The sequence below is a fragment of the Bos grunniens genome, chromosome 7, assembly GCF_055505025.1.
Source record: "Bos grunniens cultivar Pamir isolate PY7600 chromosome 7, Bosgru_T2T1.0, whole genome shotgun sequence".
Lineage (NCBI taxonomy): Eukaryota > Metazoa > Chordata > Mammalia > Artiodactyla > Bovidae > Bos > Bos grunniens.
In genome coordinates, this window is record NC_141171.1 from 25,560,891 (window position 1) to 25,582,546 (window position 21,656).

At 40.1% G+C, this 21,656-nt stretch overlaps 1 protein-coding gene across 1 annotated transcript in view; it reads left to right on the plus strand.

The window, feature by feature from the left end:
• FBN2 (fibrillin 2) overlaps nucleotides 1-21,656 on the plus strand; it is a 222,800-nt gene that overhangs the window by 41,668 nt on the left and 159,476 nt on the right. Inside the window, exon 6 of the mRNA XM_086410495.1 lies at nucleotides 17,668-17,865. Coding sequence (XP_086266621.1) covers nucleotides 17,668-17,865 — 198 coding nt within the window. The remainder of the gene's footprint in view (nucleotides 1-17,667; nucleotides 17,866-21,656) is intronic.

The following is a 21,656-nucleotide window of genomic DNA, read 5'->3' on the forward strand; positions in this document are numbered from 1 at the left end:
ACCTGTGAAGATTTCCAGGTAGAAGATAAACTGCTTGAAAAATCTCAGTACTGTGTGGAATAATTGTATATACCTTTTTGAATATATATACCTAATTGTATATAGCTCATTATCATGAGTCGCTTCAAGGAGAAATCTTGAGAAAGCTAATCCTGTGACTGTCACCTCTTTTTTTTCCCTGGTTCAGCCACTTACTATCTTTGTGATGTGGGCAAGTTACCTAACTTTACTGTGCCTTAGTTTTCTCATCCCTCAAATGGGCATAAAATAGTGCTTAAGTCACTGTTTTGTTCTGATGGTCAGAAAAGGAAAAAAAAAAAAAAAGTAATGTGTTTACAATAGTGGTATATTACTCTATCTCTGATGCTGGGAGGGATTGGGGGCAGGAGGAGAAGGGGACGACAGAGGATGAGATGGCTGGATGGCATCACTGACTCGATGGACGTGAGTCTGAGTGAACTCCGGGAGTTGGTGACGGACAAGGAGGCCTGGCGTGCTGCGATTCATGGGGTTGCAAAGAGTCGGACGCGACTGAACTGAACTGAACTCTATCTCTACCTCTACACATGCCACAATTTACATGTCTATTTCCTTGCATTGCCGACAAAATCCTACACAGGACTATGGTGTGTGTATGTGTTAGTTGTTCAGTCATGTCCGACTTTTTGCAACCCCACGGACTGAACCTCTCCAGGCTCCTCTGTCCATGGAACTCTCCAGGCAAGAACACTGGAGTGGGTTGCCATTTCCTTCTCCAGGAATATGGTATTATATGCTTTCTGTCACTAATTATGGAACGTCAGATTTTAGGCTTTAAAAGAATAGATGTGATCTTCAATATATAGAAGAATGATGCAAGGAAACACAGAAGAATGTCTGAATTATGATCACTTACAAATATTTTCAATATTATTAGCAGTTTAGGCAATAGTTTGGCAGCTGCTAAGAAAACTTGATGCTGCAAGCATGTCATAAGTTTCTGAAGTTCCTCATGATATTTATGATAGTAGTGATGTCATCTGGAGGAAAGCCATCTTACACAAAAGATACCATTTTATTAAATCTATTCCAGGCAGCCATGTTTGAGGATACGAGGGACTCATCTGCTGATAAAGTTAGATAAGTGTTTGCCAAAGTGCATTTCATCCCACACTAATCTTGAGGAATGCTATTGAATGAAAATATTTTATGAGCGAGTAAATTTTTAACACTGCCTATGATAGCCTTCTCTTGGCAGTTAATAATGCACATAGTATGCTGAGGGCTCCTGAAAGTCATGGAGTTTTCACCCTCACATGCACACACGCACACTCTTCCTTTTTTTTTTTTAACTCAAATATATTTGATCACAGAATCCTTTTTTTGACATAATACTCAATACTCTGTGGAACTGGTGTTCCATTGACCACATCTTGGGAATTACTGAGTTAAAACATATTTCTGGATCTCAACTCAGTGGGTGTATTTTGTCATGAAAAGCCCTTGACACCCTAGACTCCGTCAGCTGTAAGCCTCTAATTTGATCTTGATTACTACAGGAGAATGACTCAGGAGGCTCAAGCTGTTCCATCAAATCCTTTTGACTTAGGGCCAGTTGCTGAAACTCTCTGGACTTTATTTTCTGATCTCTTCATCACATGGTCAAATAGTCTCTAAGGGTGTTCCATCTTTAAAAGTTGTCACTGAAAATAATTGAAATTTAAATAATGCTATGTAGTTCTCAACATGCTTTTCTATGCCTCCTCTAGAATGGCCTGGAAACCTTTCGGGAACCTGGCGGCAAAGCGCACCACCTAACCTAGCAGTGCAGATTAGTTTGCAAGTTGACAGAGCATTAAGTTTTGCCTTCTGTAGATAACGTTTCTGGCTTCTCGGGCACTTGGCCAGCATTGTCTACAGTTCCAGGACTGCAGCCCCTCTCGGTATTGAAGTAATGACTCTTCATAGTCCACCTACTCAGAGAGTAGAAGCTAAGCTGCTGGTATGACTTGAAGTCAGCTGGATCATCATGCCGTAGAGTGCCTGATGAAAGAGAATTTCCATAGCTGAGGCGTACTTGCTCACTGGGAGTAGTGGAAATTCTAAATCCAGTTGGACACGCAGCCATCTGAGACGTGGTGGCTCCTTTTGGAGGCATATCGAAGTGGCCACTGAATTTGATAAACTGGACTTCATTTATTAGCTGAATAAAGGGGTTACAGTCTTGAAACCAGGAAAAGAATAAATGTATTTAGTAAAGAGTATTTAATGCAGAGTAAGAAGCATTAAACAGACACAGGACACCGCCCCCAGTGTTAATGCCACTGTGAGATAGCAGACTGTGGTAGTTAAGAACACGGGTGTGGGAGTTGTATACATTTGTCATTTAAATTCTGGCTTTGTTATGCACCATTTTGGGACTCTGGGCAATTTGATTTTTATTTTATTTAACTCACCTAAGCCTACTCTTGAGGCTTCCCAGGTTTCTCAGTGGGTAAAGAATCCGCTTGTAATGCAGGAGATGCAGGTTTGATCCCAGGGTTGGGATCCCCTGGAGGAGGGCGTGGTAACCCATTCCAGTATTCTTGCCTGGGAAATCCCATGGAGTCTGGCAGGCTATAGTCCATGGGGTCACAAAGAGTCGGACACAGAAGTGACTGAGCACGCAGGCCTACCATCATCTGTATAGAAAAGCTATTCATGCCATCCAAATAAAGTTATTGTATAGATAACTTTAAATGTTGTACTGCACAAGCTTCGTTTTAGGCACTGAAAAAGGATAGGGATGCTTTATAGCTTCAAACATAACCTCTTAAAGAACTCTTGCCCTTACACGAAAGGCAATCTCCTTTTCTGTTTCCTCGTGGTGCTGGAAGACAGCTCCTCCAGTGTACATCAATGGAACTTTCTGGGATGATGGAAATGTTCTTTGTGCTGCCAGTGTGGTAGCTAGCCACTAACCGCATGTGGGTCTTAAGCACTTGACCTGTGGCTAGTGTGACTGAGGAACCGAATGTTTGCTATATTTAATTTAAATTTAAAGTTTAAATTTAGAAAGCCACATGTGGCTAGTGGCTACTGTTTTGGACAGCATGGTTACAGATTATAACAAACCACATTGGTGTGAAATTTATAACTGCTGAAGTTTCTTTCTCTTAAAATACTGTTTCATGTCACAGACAAATTCTACAGTTTAAAAAGGTGATTGTGATCCCTTAAAAAAACAGCAAGGTATTCTTTCCTGGTGAATGTCATCAGTCACAGTACCTAGAATTTTTCTATGCAAAGAAGCCTCCACACTGTGGAAGAAAAAATATTCGGTAGAAATACCATGGGATCTTTCGAAACTCACTGAAATAATGATGTGTTTATGATCAGGTATTTGATTATATTAATCAGGGTCCTGTAATAAAGCAATACCACAGCCTTTGTTTATATGGTTCAGTTCAGTTCAGTCGCTCAGTCGTATCCGACTATGCGCGACCCCCATGAATCGCAGCACGCCAGGCCTCCCTGTCCATCACCAACTCCCAGAGTTCACTCAAACTCACGTCCATCGAGTTAGTGATGCCATCCAGCCATCTCATCCTCTGTCATCCCCTTTTCCTCCTGCCCCCAATCCCTCCTATCATCAGAGTCTTTTCCAATGAGTCAACCAAAGTGCTGGAGTTTCAGCTTTAGCATCATTCCTTCCAAAGAAATCCCAGGACTGATCTCCTTCAGAATGGACTGGTTGGATCTCCTTGCAGTCCAAGGGACTCTCAAGGGTCTTCTCCAACACCACAGTTGAAAAGCATCAATTCTTCGGTGCTGAGCTTTCTTCCTAGTCCAACTCTCACATCCATACATGACCACAGGAAAAACCATAGCCTTGACTAGACGGACCTTTGTTGGCAAAGTAATGTCTCTGCTTTTGAATATGCTATGTAGGTTGGTCATAACTTTCCTTCCCAGGAGTAAGCGTCTTTTAATTTCATAGCTGCAGTCATCATCTGCAGTGGTTTTCGAGCCCCCCAAAATAAAGTCTGACACTGTTTCCACTGTTTCCCCATCTATTTCCTGTGAAGTGATGGGACCAGATATCATGATCTTCGTTTTCTGAATGTTGAGCTTTAAGCCATCTTTTTCACTCTCCTCTTTCACTTTCATCAAGAGGCTTTTGAGTTCCTCTTCACTTTCTGCCATAAGGATGGTGTCAAATTGTAAATCCATCTACGGAGGCAAGCTTTTTGATTGTATCCCTATTTATTTATTTATGTTTGGTTTTATTTTGGAGCATAGAGATATTTTTCATTAAAATGTACTATTTATGTTAATATGCAGTGGGATTTATAACATTTTTGAATGAATACAAATTTTAAAAGTTTCTCAGTTTTAACTTGTAATGCAGTAGTGTTGATAGATATAACCCACATGAGTAAAGGCTTTTGGGGAAAGTCAATAATTTAAGGATCCTGAAAACCAAAGAAGTTTGAGAGCTGCTGACCAAAAGCATTCTTAGGTGGATTTTTCTGTTAATTGCTGCAGAAATTGCTAATTTCTTGAATGACTTGGAGTAGATTTTTTTGTCTACTTGCTCTGTCAAATGTGAAAAGATTCCTCTTATAACTTTAAGCTTTTCTTGTTTTTCTGAAACTTTGCTCTTGATATTTCATTGTAGTTTTACTGTATAAATCTTATATCTTAATGAATTGTAATTTTTAACCTTATGTAATACTTTTTTGAACTCAGTGATTGCTTTCTGTACTTGAATTCTATTCTATTTGATACTATTACTACTTCTGTTTTATATCATTTATATTTTCCCTAATTTTTCTCTGTCTTGTTTTCTACTCTTCTTGTCATTTCATTTTGATGGTTTTCTTATAGACAGAATAGAGCTAAGTTTTGTTACTCTAATCAGATCTACAAATGTCTTTTTCTTTGATTAAAAACTGCTTATGTTTGTGTTTGTTGTTATTTCAGTATATTTGGTTTATTCTCATTATTTTACCTTATGTATAAAAATCATTGTATTTTGCAGTTTGTCTTTTCGCCTTTGCCTGTCGTTTTTGGCTTAATCACTTATATTTCACGCCTCTGCTTCCACTGCTCTTCTTCCTTAATTAAGAAATTCTGTGAAGTGAAATGTTAGTTGCTCAGTCGTGTCTGACTCTTTGCGACTCCATGGACTGTAGCCCGACAGACTCCTCTGTCCATGGGATTCTCCAGGCAAGAATACTGGAGTGAGGAGCCATTCCCTTCTCCAGGGAATCTTCCCAACCCAGGGATCAAACCCGGGTCTCCTACATTGCAGGCGGATTCGTTACCATTTGAATGACCAGGGTAGCCCTAAGAAATTCTGTATTCTTCATTAAATTAATGATTACCATTGTATTGAAATCTCTTTCCTTCTCTTACACCTGTTGAGCAGTATAGAAATTAAATAATGCCTATTCCTCTCCTTCCTAGACATTTTACTTTTTTCACATCTCCCAGTCTGAAGTTGAGATCTTAGTAAATTTTTTCCAAGTCCTCATTATGGCAAGTATCTCCCCCATTCTTCAGTTCCTGAAATTATCATTTTAGGCTACTGTCTTACCATGTAGGCTCTTTTGTTTCAAGAATCCTTTATCAAAAATTATAAATTAATAACCTATAAATGTTTTTTCACTGTATTTTAAATCTCGACACTACAAATGAGAAAACTGCTGCTGCTGCTGCTGCTGCTGCTAAGTTGCGTCAGTCATGTCCGACTCTGTGCGACCCCATAGACGGCAGCCCACCAGGCTCCCCCATCCCTGGGATTCTCCAGGCAAGAACACTGGAGTCACTCAGTCATGTCTGACTCTTAGCGACCCCATGGACTACAGCCTACCAGGCTCCTCCGTCCATGGGATTTTCCAGGCAAGAGTGCTGGAGTGGGGTGCCATTGCCTTCTCCACAAATGAGAAAACTAATGCTAGGTCTTCGTTGTAGATAGCCTGTTCTTTCTTTCTGGAAATGGAAAAATTCTTTTCTTTCTGATCTTAAGGTTCAAATATCTAGAGATGTCATGGGCTCTTTTTTTAAAAATATATCTTTTCCCCATTATTCTTGTCTAGGACATTCTGGTCTTCAGTCTCTAACAAGTCTCACCTTTCACTTATTAATTTCTCAGGAATTTTGCTCTGTGTTGCAAGCTTTTCTTCCATCTGATCTTCTAGACAACTAATTTAGCTTGAAGCAGTGACCGTTTGTTTTTCTGTTGAGTTTGAATATTGAAAGGGTGGTGGCTCAGAGGTTAAAGCATCTGCCTCCAATGGGGGGGGGGGGGCCCAGGTTTGATCCCTGGGTCGGGAAGATCCCCTGGAGAAGGAAATGGTAACCCACTCCAGTATTCTTGCCTGGAGACTCCCGTGGACAGAGAAGCCTGGTAGGCTACAGTTCACAGGGTTGCAAAGAGTTGGACACGACTGAGTGACTTCACCTTCACCTTACTTTCTTAGGCCAAAAAAAAAAAAGAATGGCTTTAGTCTTTTAATATGTGTTTGTCTATTCATGAAGCAAATCCCCTTAGTACCTAGGCTAGTCAGGCTCCCTGGCTTTCTCTAGCAGTTACAAACTTGCCGTCTTTGAAAGATACGGTCTTTTTTATTTTACTGAGCTGGTATGGTAGTACTGTAACCTTCCTGGTGAGTGGTCACAGGGGCATCTTTTGCTCTTGAGCCTCTCCTGGTGCTTATGTGTGGGGAACAGGAATACGGCTCCAACCAGAGAGCCAGAAATGAGTCATTTCCCTAGTGTAGGCCACCACCCGTGCTAGGCCACCCCTGCCAGGAGGATCTGGTGACTACCTGCTGTTCTTCATGTAGCAAGTACAAAGGCAGGGCCTCCCCCTTTGCAAGTCAAGTAGAGCCAATGATAGATGCTGCTGCTGCTAAGTCACTTCAGTCGTGTCCGACTCTGTGCAACCCCATAGATGGCAGCCCACCAGGCTCCCCCGTCCCTGGGATTCTCCAGGCAAGAACACTGGACTGGGTTGCCATTTCCTTCTCCAATGCATGAAAGTGAAAAGTGAAAGTGAAGTCGTTCAGTCGTGTCTGACTCTTAGCCACCCCATGGACTGCAGCCTACCAGGCTCCTCCGTCCATGGGACTTTCCAGGCAAGAGTACTGGAGTGGGGTGCCATTGACTTCTAATGACCTATGGTATTGTTTGCTGTTCAGTATTTCCTTAAAACTCCCCAAAAGCTAAAACCCCAGGATCACATGGCACTTACTGTCTTCTCAGGAGAAATCCCAGCCCCACCCTGCTAGTTAGATGTTATATTGGAAGTTCTATGTCAGGACCAAATCACAGAGAAGGGCTTTTGTTTTCCAGCTGTATATGTGTCACATTTCCAGGTAAAAGCTGTGGTTTACGAGGTTTGGTTGACTCAATATATATATATGTAGCTGCCTGTGTGATTCAGGAGGAGGTGATTTAGGCAGAAATATCAGAAAGAAAGCAATTGCATGCATATTATTGCATCTATATTATTATATAAAGTGTCTGTCATTAAATTGTGCCTAGTATTTTATTTTATTCACTGCTGCTTTAATCCAGTCTTGTGATCTCATTGTATTTGATTCAAGGAATGTATAAGGTCCATTCAGACATTGGTTTCCATTGACTGTTTCTGACTTCGTTGATAATGGGTAAATGTTTTGTGAGCCTGTATTACTTTTCCCTGAAATTATTCAGGCTTACTTAATTATATAATAGGTTTTTCTTAGATACCATAAAATTGGTACTTTATTGATTTGACTTGCATATTATCCATCTTGTGTGTGAACCATTTATGTCTGTGGGTCCCTGGTATTTTCATCTTTTTAACTTTTTTCCTTCAGAAGTGACAGTATCTGTCTGGTTAAATAATCTTACTAGTTTATAATCTTACACAATTTCTGTCATCCTTAAAGTAAGTTAATTGGTTTTGCTCTTGGGAGAGTGCACTTTAAGTTCATAGGCAGTGAGTTTTAGGACTACATCTCTAATGGCCCTCCTCCTTATGAAATGTGACATCAAAGATAGCAATTTTGTTTGCATCATTGGCCAGCACCTAATTATCTTTCCTGCCTCTTCATTCTTCAAGTGCCCTTTGATGTCAGCAGTAGCCTTGTGCTTTGAAAGACCAGAGAATGGTGAAAGGGGTTCTTATTTGCTAAGTCCACATTCTGCTGAAATATTAAGTAACAGTATTATGTTAGAAACAAAATGCAATACAACTGTGGTAATTAAAGTAATTACTCATCTATTTGCAGAAGCAGGGTCTTTAATGTTTCTCTGTTAGAGAATTCCTCCCTAAGGTAATCTGGCTAGATGTAGACTCATCTTTGGGAAAAATCAGAAACAAAGCAAGACTGGACTTGCCTGTTGGGAGTTAGGAGGTTGTACTTGGGCTGGGAGGAGGCATTTGTGGAAATGTGACAGTATTCACTTAAATGGTAAAGGGGTTTGTTCTTTTAGGAGATAGCAAAGTTACCAAAAGTTGAGACTGAATATTCTGTGTTTTGGGGCCTAGCAGATGCAGCAGGTGTGAGGTAGATGGCCAAGTCCAGTGTCACTTCACTTTCTATCAGCTCTTTGATTCTCCACATATTACTTACTGTATGAGTTTTAGTTTTTTCATGGGTAAAAATGACACACACTTTTTTTTAGCACTTCAAAATAAATTGAGATAGTTTATAGAAAGAGTCATTATAAAGTGCCTACTTTAAAGACTTAATTTTCTTCTCTTGCTTGTTAATACATGAGTTGGCCTGTCAGAGATACCATTTTTCACTCATTGAATGAACACGAACCATTTGCTTCTACTCAGTGTTGGAAGGAATGGACTACTGTTGGAATGGACTGCTGTATATTGGTTACCATTTACTCAGAGAGCAATTCTGTAATATTTTTCAAACTGGCTAGTGGAGCCAGCAATTGCAGTGCTAGGAATCTACCTTATAGAAAACCTGTCAAGCTATGCAGTAAAGACCCATGCAGCATTCTGTGCCTTTGTGGGCAGTTGTGAACAACAGAAATATCCATCCTAAAGAAGGTGAGCAGTGTGGAAAGGGGATGTTCCAGTGCCCTCAGTGGTGACTCTGTATATAAAGAAAAGACTCAAGGTTTTTTTTTTTTTTAATTTCGGTGTTAAAAACTCAAGTTTGTTTTATTTAAAAATGATTTCAAAGTCCTGGTTATTTTAGGAATTTGTAAAAAAAAATGTTTAACTGTGTAGAACATATAATGTGAAATTTATCATCGTGATCATTTTTAAATGTACAGATCCATGGCATTAAATTGTTTCACAGTGTTGTGCAGCTATCATCACCATTCATCCACAAAACTGAGACTCTGAACCCATTAAACACTAATTCCCCACCTATTCCTCAACCCCTGACAAGCCCGGTTCTACTTTCTGTGTCTATGAATGTGGTTATATTCGTAGACACAGACATTTTATATAAGTGGAATCATTCAGTATTTTTTCCTTTTGTAACTGGATTATTTTACTCAGAATAACTTCCTTAAGGTTCATCCATGTTGTAGCACGTGTCAGAATGTCTTTCTGTTTAAAGGCTGAATAATATTCCATTGTATGCATTTTGTTTATTCATTCATCAGTCAATGGACATGTAGGTTGTGTCCACCTCTTAGCTATTGTGAATAATGCTGTTGGATACATGGTTGTCCAAATATCTCTTCAGATTCCTGCTTTCAGTTCTTTAGGGTATATTCCTTGAACTTTTAAATTTAGCTTATAAATATCACTCATCTATTAATAAGTCTGGCAGATTTTAGTAGTCACTCTAAGAGGCCTTTAAATAGTATTTGGTTCCATTTTCATATGTTGTTAATGGAACACCTCCCTACCTTTTAAACTGCTATAATATATAGAATATACCTAATATCTCCCTTAAGTACTTAAATTATATACCTTAAAAACCTTTTTAAGTACTCAAATAGCTCTCATAAACCTAATTAAAATTTGAATGTCTAAATACTCAAACAAATTTATAAAAATCTGAAGTTCATTTAAATGATCCAGTTTTGTATGTAAGCATAGTCACATTTTAACATGAAAAGTCACAACTCTAAATAAGTTACCTAATTATTAATTTTAAATTGTGCTTACAGGGCAATCTAATAGAGTGAACCAGATGCCATTAAACATTGTTTAGTTGCTAAGTCGTGTCTAACTCTTTTGCAGCCCCATGGACTGTAACCTGCCAGGTTCTTCTGTCCATGGAATTTTCCAGACAAGAACATTTTGGTATTGGTTTCCATTTCCTGACCCAGGGATCGAACCCATGTCTCCTGCTTGGCAGGCGGATTCTTTACCACTGAGCCACCAGGAAATATTGAAAGTGAAAGTGTTAGTCTCTCTCTCAGTCGTATGTAACTCTTTGCGACCCCATGGACTATAACCTGCCAGGTTTCTCTGTCCATGGAATTCTCCAGGCCAGAATACTGGAGTGGATTGCCATTTCCTTCTCCAGGGAATCTTCCCAAGCCAGGGAACGAACCCAAGTCTCCTGCATTGCAGATGGATTCTTTACCACTGAGCCACCAGGGAAGCCCCAGGAAACATTACAGGTGCATAAATTTTGCACAGGTTCTTAATTTAATGGCTTCGATTCTCTTCAACATTTCTGTACTTAATTCTAAAATTTCCTGAGGTTGGCAGTTGTCCATCGTAGAAGATAATTGCTGTCTCATTTATCTGAGTTAAATATTTAGACCCACCATGAAGTCTGGACTTGAAGACATTCAGGTAAATTTTGTTGAGACTAAAGAAACTATATAATTTGAGGTGTTGCCTTCCCTGCCTGCTCCAGTTATATCTGTGATCAGAGATTTCAGCTGGCAGACTGACTAGATAGATTCTCAATTAGAACCATAATGGGATGCAGTCAACCTTATTGTCATTGCTATGTCAACAACTCCATTACTCAAAGGAGGCGGTCATGTCACCAGGATCGTTTGACTTAGGTTTCACACAGTCCAGAGATCTGCATTGTACTCAATCCTGTCTGCAGTTCCCACACAGGGTAATTGCTGGATTGCATGTTGGGTTTCTTTGGTTCCTGAGAATGGAAATGCTGCCTTCTTGCTTAAGTTCAAAGACTGTGGAACTTGATGGGAAATCTTACATATTTTCACATACTGTCTGGGATCAGGGAATTCTGTATACCAAAGTGGGGAATGAATGGAGTTTTGAGTATCTTTAGGGCATTATTTGACTGCACCACTCCAAGGGATGTCATTTACATTAGAGTAGTTGTGGGTAGCTTTCCTGAATTATGCAGTGTCCATCTGTGCAGCTGTGGACCATAACTGCATTCTACTGACAGTTAAATAAATAATACAGTTAACTAAATAATACCACTTGGACAGCTGATGTATGGCTATCACTATGACTCATTTCCCTTCTCTTCTGGGGCTTTTTGGGGACGCCTCATCTGTTGACCTTACTGCTTTTCTCACTTATTATCTGTCCATCTGTTCCTTTTCTCACTTCCCATCTCATCCAGTGTAGATTCCACAGTCTATAAATGTGTCCTAACGCATTTGCTGTTCTGAATCTTTTTCTTCTCTGGTCCTGGATGCACCCTTATCTCTCAGAGAGTTTCTCTGCTGCCTAGAGCTATTGGAAAAAGTCACAACACAGACAGACGGAGCCCACTCTAAGTTCCGTCTTGTTCATCCACCACAGAGACGTGCTGGATGTCCCCTGGGAATCCTCTGTGGATTCTTAAGACAGCTCTCTGTCCTGAGAGGTATGTTCGGTGTCCATTTCAGTTAGTCCATGACCTGACACTCCAGCCAACTTCTGCCAGCGACCTAGCGTCCACCTCCTGCTTCACAAGGAAAGGAAAAGGTATCCGAGAGGTCATGACTCCTTCTCCTCTGCTGTATAAAATGCCGACCTCTCTGTGCAGTCTGCTCTTCCTCCTTTGGGTTACAAGAACAGGGCTTTTGTTCTTCTATCTAAGGATAGCTCCTCTACACAAATTCTGGTTTCACTCTCAGCCTGGTTCCTTAGGGGTCTCGTACTAGAAATTATTGTCTTTTAGAAAGCCTTGTCTCTTCCACAAAACAAAAAACAAAAGAAAAAATAAGCAAAAAACGAAAACAATTTTTTTTCTCTCAATCCTAAAGCCCCTGCAGATCTATGCTAGTCTTTACCTCCCGGAAGCCTATCCAAAGGTTGTCTGGTTGTCCACATGATGATAGTGCTCACCTTTGTTACCTAGCACTGTTTAGCATCTCTAATTATACTAAGAGGACTTGAGAAATACAGCAGAATTCTCAAATATATTGAATTGTATTCGTTTGAAATAAAATGGTAACATAGGCTATAATAATGATAGAAAGCAGAAACTATTAGCAAGGATGTGGAGGAATGAGAATCTCTTTCACTGCTGGTAGGAATGTAAAATCATGAAGTTATTTTGATAAACAGTTCGACACTTTATTTAACAGTGAAACATATATTCGCCATCAGATCAGATCAGATCAGATCAGTTGCTCAGTCGTGTCCGACTCTTTGCGACCCCATGAATCGCAGCACGCCAGGCCTCCCTGTCCATCACCAACTCCGGGAGTTTACTCAGACTCACGTCCATCGAGTCAGTGATGCCATCCAGCCATCTCATCCTCTGTCGTCCCCTTCTCCTCCTGCCCCCAATCCCTCCCAGCATCAGAGTCTTTTCCAATGAGTCAACTCTTCACATGAGGTGGCCAAAGTACTGGAGTTTCAGCTTTAGCATCATTCCTTCCAAAGAAATCCCAGGGCTGATCTCCTTCGGAATGGACTGGTTGGATCTCCTTGCAGTCCAAGGGACTCTCAAGAGTCTTCTCCAACACCACAGTTCAAAAGCATCAATTCTTTGGCGCTCAGCCTTCTTCACATCCATACATGACCACAGGAAAAACCATAGCCTTGACTAGACGGACCTTTGTTGGCAAAGTAATGTCTCTGCTTTTGAATATGCTATCTAGGTTGGTCATAACTTTCCTTCCAAGGAGTAAGCGTCTTTTAATTTCATGGCTGCAGTCACCATCTGCAGTGGTTTTGGAGCCCAGAAAAATAAAGTCTGACACTGTTTCCACTGTTTCCCCATCTATTTCCCATGAAGTGATGGGACCGAATGCCATGATCTTTGTTTTCTGAATGTTGAGCTTTAAGCCCACTTTTTCACTCTCCACTTTCACTTTCATCAAGAGGCTTTTGAGTTCCTCTTCACTTTCTGCCATAAGGGTGGTGTCATCTGCATATCTGAGGTTATTGATATTTCTCCCGGCAATCTTGATTCCAGCTTGTGTTTCTTCCAGTCCAGCGTTTCTCATGATGTACTCTGCATATAAGTTAAATAAACAGGGTGACAATATACAGTCTTGACATACTCCTTTTCCTATTTGGAACCAGTCCGTTGTTCCGTGTCCAGTTCTAACTGTTGCTTCCTGACCTGCATACAAATTTCTCAAGAGGCAGATCAGGTGGTCTGGTATTCCCATTTCTTTCAGAATTTTCCACAGTTTATTGTGATCCACACAGTCAAAGGCTTTGGCGTAGTCAATACAGCCCAGCAAAAGACTAATACTTGGTTATCAGATGTGATACATCCGTACAGCTGGAGAAGAAAATGGCTACACCCTCCAGTATTATTGCCCCTTGAATTCCATGGACAGAAGCTCCTGGCAAGCTACAGTTCATGGGGTCGCAAAGAGTTGGACACAACTGAGCAACTGATATAATATCCATATAGTGGAATATTATTCAGTAGTAAAAAGAATTGAAGTGCTGACTCATGCCACATAGCAAGCATGGATAGTCCTCAAGAACATTATGCTAACTAAAAGAAGTTGGTCAGGTAAAAAAAAAAAAAATTCACATACTATTTGACTTCGTTTCTGTGAATTTTCCAGAAAAGGCAACTTTATAGTGAGTGACAGAAAGATCAGTAGTTGACAGAGCCTGAGGATGAGCACAAGGAATCTTCTTGGAATAATGCAAGTGTTCTAAAATTGGGTTATGGTGATGGTTGCACAATTTAATAAAATTTATGGAAAATTATTGAATCTTTCATGTAAGATGGGTGAATACATGCTGTGTAAGTTAAACTTAAAGGAATTTAATTTTTGATGAGTTTGCTAATTGTACCAATTCTTTAATATGAATAAAAGTGGAATTATATTAGAAAATCAAAATAGCAATGTTTATGTTTCACAGGATAATTTTTTTTATTTTTTTAAATTTTTTTATTTTTATTTCTTTTAAAATATAAATTTATTTTAATTGGAGGTTAATTTCTTTACAATTCTCTTCATCATATGGTAATGAGGAAAATATCTATTTACAGCTCACTGATTCCAGCATACCAGTTGTTAAGCAGCTTGCTCCATTTTGTCCTTTGTTAATGCACTGCACCTCTGACCTTCTCTATGAATGGTTAGCATAGTATACAGTAACATTTTACCCAGAGTGAAACTGTGATGAAATATATAGCCAGTCATAACATTTAATTAAGGCCTCTCAGTACTCTTTGACCATAGTTAAAATGCTAGTAAAGTCTGGGACAGAATGTTTTTAATCTGATCAGGAAATTTAAATCTCTTTTCAATATCTAATATTTGTTCACATTTTACTTCTTAGTATTTCTGGAATAAGTAGGTTACATTGTAAGTTTGAAAGCAAAATGTAACCAGATAAGAAAGTAGATTCAGTGCAGTCTTAAAGAAGGGAAATACAAGCAAAAGAAATAAGGAATGGTTAACTCTGTTCCTGGAAAGGGGGGTCTGGGGTTGATTAATTAGGGCTTCACCTGGAAAGGTTCTTTGCAGAGGATGTTCTTGTCTAGATAGTCCTCTTCTCCAAAAAGAGCTAAAAGGACATAATTTTAAGAAGGTGTTGTAGTTAGAAGAAAAGAATTTTTGACAAATTGATTTACTTAAGAATGAAATTAGGACTCTATTCAGGCTTCTCTGTGGGAATCCTAAAAGTGTACAGAATGTGAACATAGGTATATATGAGTGAATCTATCAAAAAGTAAGCGTGTTAGATTTTTGGTGAAGAATGGACTTTCCCCTACTTGTTCAGGACTGGATATAGTTTATCATAAGTCTGATATTTATTTAAAAGGGGAAAATAATGTGTTGTCTGAAGGATAATAGAGTATGTTTAAAAAATTTACAACCTAGCAGTGTGTGATGTGGGGAGGGAGCATGTACAAGGTTGACATATCTACAAGTATAATACAAAGATTGTCTTCTTCAAAAACGTGATTTGTAGCCAGCACATCTGTTGTTCTTATGTAAGGGATTAAAATGAGCTATTTTTGTTGAAGTTCAGCTGCAGAGTAACAGAATGTTAAACCAACTTGCTACAAAGGTTACCTATTTTGGAGTTTGTTTCCTTTGTATTGAACTTTTAAAATGTTTTTCTTTTTCTCTGACAAAGCCTTATTCTTCATTAAAAAACAGAATTTTTTTGCGACTTTAAGTTGTATTTTTGTCATGTTACAGGATTCAGATGACATCTAAGTTGTTCTAGTTTAGCATTTCGAATGTTAAATTAGGCCCAAGTTTGATTTTTTTTCCCCCCAGGAGCAGTTTTTCATAAAAATGTTACCAAAATTATTGACTATTTTTCCACTGAATGTAACGTTGTTTTGTTTTTACAAAAATCTGAAATAAACTTGTCTGGCTTTCCCCTTCACATAGAATTAGGTTATTTGCATAAAGGCTTATCAGGAAATCCTGAATATCACCTTACATTCCCAAGAGTTACTAAACTGTATGCGTACAACCTTTGTTTAAAGGAGGGGAAAACTTTTTTGCGTATTTTGTTGTAATTCTGTAAATGTTAGTCATTTAACTGGTCAGTCTTTAGGAGACTGATGCTTCTGTGATTTCTTGTGTCTTTCAAAGTACAAGCAATAAATTAAAAGCTTATTAATGAACTGTGGTGTTGGAGAAGACTCTTGAGAGTCCCTTGGACTACAAGGAGGTCCAACCAGTCCATCCTAAAGGAGATCAGTCCTGGGTGTTCATTGGAAGGACTGATGCTAAAGCTGAAACTCCAATACTTTGGCCACCTCATGCGAAGAGTTGACTCATTGGAAAAGACTCTGATGCTGGGAGGGATTGGGGGCCGGAGGAGAAGGGGACGACAGAGGATGAGATGGCTGGATGGCATCACTGACTCGATGGACGTGAGTTTGAGTGAACTCCGGGAGTTGGTGATGGCATGCTGCAATTTATGGGGTCGCAAAGAGTCAGACATGACTGAGCGACTGAACTGAACTGAACTGAATGGTTCAGCTCTGCTTAAAATAATACATATTTATGTATGTGTATGCATATATGTACTAATCATCTTATAAGGTCATTATAGCATGGAAAGATAGAAATGCCCAGCTTTCAAGTTGCTTATAGTCTAGATCAGTCCTTCTTAAACTTTAAGGTGACTGTGAATCTCCTAGGTGACTCAGTGGTAAAGAATTTACCTGCCAATGCGGGAGACATGGGTTCAATCCCTGGGCCATGAAGATTCCCTGAAGGAGGAAATGGCAACCCACTCCGGTATTCTTGCCTGGAGAATCCCCACGGACAAAGGAGCCTGATGGGCTATCAGTCCATGGGGTAGCAAAGAGTCAGACACAGCTGAGCGATTAAAACAATATCAACAGTGGATCTCCTAAATATCTTGGAAAATGCATATTCTAGTTCAGTGAGTCTGGGATGACAGCTGAGTTTATCTCTAACCAGTTCTCGAGTGATGCATGTGTTGCTGGGCCCATGAACCACTTTGAGATGCAAGGGCCATCATAGACTATTCTTAATATGCATAGAAGAGCCTGCCTATAGATCATATGTGACATACATTTGCTGAAGTTTTTATTATCATGTAACAGAGCTGGACAATGGTACAAGCATCTTCTAGAAATCAGAGATCATATAATATTAACTTGGAAAGAACCCATGATCATGGGCCTCATTAGTACCATCTTTCTAGGTGAGCTACACAGAGAACTAAACAGGCTGACAAGGAAACGAAAACCAAACTGTTAGTACTAAATGATTATAATCAATCTAGACCGCCTAAATATACATATATATGCGGTATGGCAGGGTGTGTCGTCATTGGTTCTGTTTTGATTTTCTGAACTTTTCTCGGGACTTCAGAATATTGACAGGTACAGAGGAGTCATTAAAGCAGGTGCCCTCAGGGCACAGGTGGGGAAGCCCAATGAGTGGAGAGGGCTGGGTGGCTGGGCTGTGGTGTCATAGAAGGGACTCTTCACCACCGCCATGCAACGTGACAGACCTAGCATGGCCAGGACATCCAGCTTTTTAAGAAAAGCCAGAAGTACAAATTTCATGTGAAATTTCCCAATTTACAATGTTGGCTACTCATTTTAAAACATTAGACGGGCCAAGAAAACACATCTGTGTCCCAGACACAGCCCTTGAGCCACCTATTTACAATGTCTAGGGTAGAATACATTGAAGTTTTGTAAGGCACTTCTCATTATCGGCAAATGCTGAGTTTTCATGATGGAATTCTCTGGCCTTTTGTCATTCAGCATTTTGATGGGAAGAAAGTCTCTTGTTTTATGAATTTGGAGGTGCTGGTTTTGAGATTGGTGCATGGCTATAAAACCTGTCTCTCTGCCTTCTTTCACATTCCAGATTACAGGACAGGTCCGTGTTTCACTCAGGTCAACAACCAGATGTGCCAGGGGCAGCTCACAGGCATCGTGTGTACAAAGACTCTGTGCTGCGCCACCACTGGGCGGGCCTGGGGTCACCCCTGCGAGATGTGCCCAGCCCAGCCTCAGCCCTGCCGACGGGGCTTCATCCCCAACATACGCACTGGAGCTTGCCAAGGTGAGTGAGCCTTCAGCCCGTGTGCACCGAGTCATCCACCCAGTTGTCTGGGCTCCTTTCACTGCACTATGGGGATCTGCCACGGTGGATGGGAGCCTTTAACCCAAAGCTGTTTCCCAGAGGGGCCTTATCATCTCTGATGATGAGGGGCTTGGCTACAGATGGCTTATCTTCTGGCCACTTAGCAAATTATTGTTAACTGACAGAGAGGGAGAAGAGGGATATGAAAAATTGGGGGAAATTTAAAAAATATTTAAGACAATCAGAAGAGGAGCAATACCATGTCTTTATCCAGATGGCGTTACACATTCCCTACTACAGCCCCTCAAACTATGCATATGTAAATATCTGGGGGACACATTTTTTCTGTCTTTCCCATCTCATTAAAGATATGAGAACCTGAACTCAGGTGACAGGGAAAAAGTGAGCCATCTGAGATTATCAACAGTGTCTTCAGAGACAAAGCAGTAACCCCAACCGTGACTGCAGTTACTTCTGAGTTTATTAATCAGTCGGTTACAATCTTGTCTCCAGGCAATCTTCCCAACCACATCCTTACATATATGTATCAGGGCTAGATCCAGGCCCTGAGGATGCTACAACTATCAACTTTAACCCAAATAGTAGAAATTGTCATATACTTACTGAATAATTAATTAATTTTCAGCCAACGTGATTCTTAGTCTTCTTAACAACTTCTCTGATATATGGATTAAGTGCATTTTTAAAGCTTAGAACAGGGTGCTGTGATGAGCTTTCAAGCAGTAGTAGGGTGAAAGGAAAGTGGAAAGTACTTTTGTATTATTCAGAGAAATGATGTTATTTATTATTACACATGGGAGTTAGTTAAACTTTGTTACAATTAAATCATATACAAAGTCAGATGTGAAATCTTTCAAATTGATGTTAGTAACCAGTGTCAGCAGCCAAAGATGGATATGCTTTATACAGTCAGCAAAAACAAGACCGGGGCCTGACTGTGGCTCAGATCATGAACTCCTTATTGCCAAATTCAGACTGAAATTGAATAAAGTGGAGAAAACCACTAGACCATTCAGGTATGACCTAAACCAAAGTGAGAAATAGATTTAAGGGACTAGATCTGACAGACAGAGTGCCTGATGAACTATGGATGGAGGCTCGTGACATTGTACAGGAGACAGGAATCAATACCATCCCTAAGAAAAAGAAATGCAAAAAGCAAAATGGCTGTCTGAGGAGGCCTTACAAATAGCTGTGAAAAGAAAGGAAGCAAAAAGCAAAGGAGAAAAGGAAAGGCATACCCATTTGAATGCAGAGTTCCAAAGAATAGCAAGGAGACATAAGAAAACCTTCCTCAGTGATCAATGCAAAGAAATAGAAGAAAACAATAGAATGGGAAAGACTAGAGATCTCTTCAAGAAAATCAGAGATACCAAGGGAACATTTCCTGCAAAGATAGGTACAATAAAGGACAGAAATGGTATGGAGCTAACAGGAGCACAAGATATTAAGAAGAAGTGGCAAGAATACACAGAAGTACTATACAAAAAAGATCTTCATGACCCAGATAACCACAATGGTGTGATTACTCACCTAGAGCCAGACATCCTGGAATGTGAAGTCAAGTGGGCCTTAGGAAGCATCATTATGAACAAAGCTAGTGGAGGTGATGGAATTCCAGTTGAGCTATTTCAAATCCTGAAAGATGATGCTGTGAAAGTGCTGCACTCAATATGCCAGCAAATTTGGAAAACTCAGCAGTGGCCACAGGACTGGAAAAGGTCAGTTTTCATCCCAATCCCAAAGAAAGGCAATGCCAAAGAATGCTCAAACTACCACACAATTGCACTCATCTCACAATGCTAGTTAAGTAATGCTCAAAATTCTCCAAGCCAGGCTTCAGCAGTACGTGAAGCATGAACTTGCAGATGTTCAAGCTGCTTTTAGAAAAGGCAGAGGACCCAGAGATCAAATTGCCAACATCCTCTGGATCATCGAAAAAGCAAGAGTTCCAGAAAAACATCTATTTCTACTTTATTGACTATGCCATAGCTTTTGATGTGTGGATCACAATAAACTGTGAAAAATTCTAAAAGAGATGGTAATACCAGACCACCTGATCTGCCTCTTGAGAAATCTGTATGCAGGTCAGGAAGCAACAGTTAGAACTGGACATGGAACAACAGACTGGTTCCAAATAGGAAAAGGAGTACATCAAGGCTGTATATTGTCACCCTGCTTATTTAACTTCTATGCAGAGTACATCATCAGAAACGCTGGCCTGGAGGAAGCACAAGCTGGGATCAAGATTGCCAGGAGAAATATCAATAACCTCAATATGCAGATGACACCACCCTTATGGCAGAAAGTGAAGAAGAACTAAAGAGCCTCTTTATGAAAGAGGAGAGTGAAAAAGTTGGCTTAAAGCTCAATATTCAGAAAACTAAGATCATGGCATCCAGTCCCATCACTTCGTGGCAAATAGATGGGGAAACAGTGGAAACAGTGGCTGACTATATTTTTCTGGGCTCCAAAATCACTGAAGATGGTGATTGCAGCCATGAAATTAATAGACACTTATTCCTTGGAAGGAAAGTTATGACCAACCTAGATAGCATATTAAAAAGCAGAAACATTACTTTGCCAGCAAAGATCTGTCTAGTCGAGGCTATGGTTTTTCCAGTGGTCATGTATGGATGTGAGAGTTGGACTGTGAAGAAAGCCGAGCGCTGAAGAATTGATGCTTTTTAACTGTGGTGTTGGAGAAGACTCTTGAGAGTCCCTTGGACTAAAAGGAGATCCAACCAGTCCATCCTGAAGGAGAGAGTGTTCATTGGTAAGACTGATGTTGAAGCTGAAACTCCAATACATTGGCCACCTGATGCTAAGAGCTGACTCATTTGAAAATATCCAGATGCTGGGAAAGATTGAGGGCAGGAGGAGAAGGTGATGACAGAGGACGAGATGGTTGGATGGCATCACCGACTCAATGGACATGGGTTTGGGTGGACTCTGGGAGTTGGTGATGGACAGGGAAGCCTGGCATGCTGTGGTTCATGGGATCACAAAGAGTTGGACATGACTGAGCGACTGAACTGAACCAGTGTCAGAGGTTGTTTATCCAGCCCATGTAAATGGTATATTGCGGAAAGCCAGGCCACTGTCTGTCCAAACCCCAGATGAGAATTGGTAGATTCAGGACCTGTACATAACCTCAATCCATCAAATTATAAAATCTGAGTGCTCTGCATAATTTGGTAAGTATATTTCTGACAGTGGCCTCCAAAGATTTTTCTTAGTTTTGTAGTTTTATAAAACGTAGTTTTAAAAATGGTCTGCATCTGAATTCTTTTCGAATCAGAACTATAGGGATACCCAAGGGATGACCCTGTTGTTGTTGTTTACTCTTTAAGTCCTCTCTGACTTTCTTGCAACCCCATGGACTGTAGCCCGCCAAGCTTCTCTGTCCATGAGATCTCGCAGTGGTTTTGCCATTTCCTCCTCCAGGGAATCTTCCCAATCCAGGAATTAAACCTGCATCTCTTGGGTCTCCTGTATTGACAGGCGGATTCTTTACCATTCTGCCACCTAGGAAGCTCCAAGGGTGACCATATAACCCAACAAATTATCAGCTTTATATTTAATTGCATGTAAAAGCCTTGCCAGCTGTGGCCTTAGAATGGTTTTGTGAATGTTTTGTCTCTTGGATTAGTACCAACCACAACAAATATGAAAATCAAGTTAAATATAATTTTTAATCTGTTGTTTACTGTGGATAATAAAATTCTAAATCATTGATATGACTAATG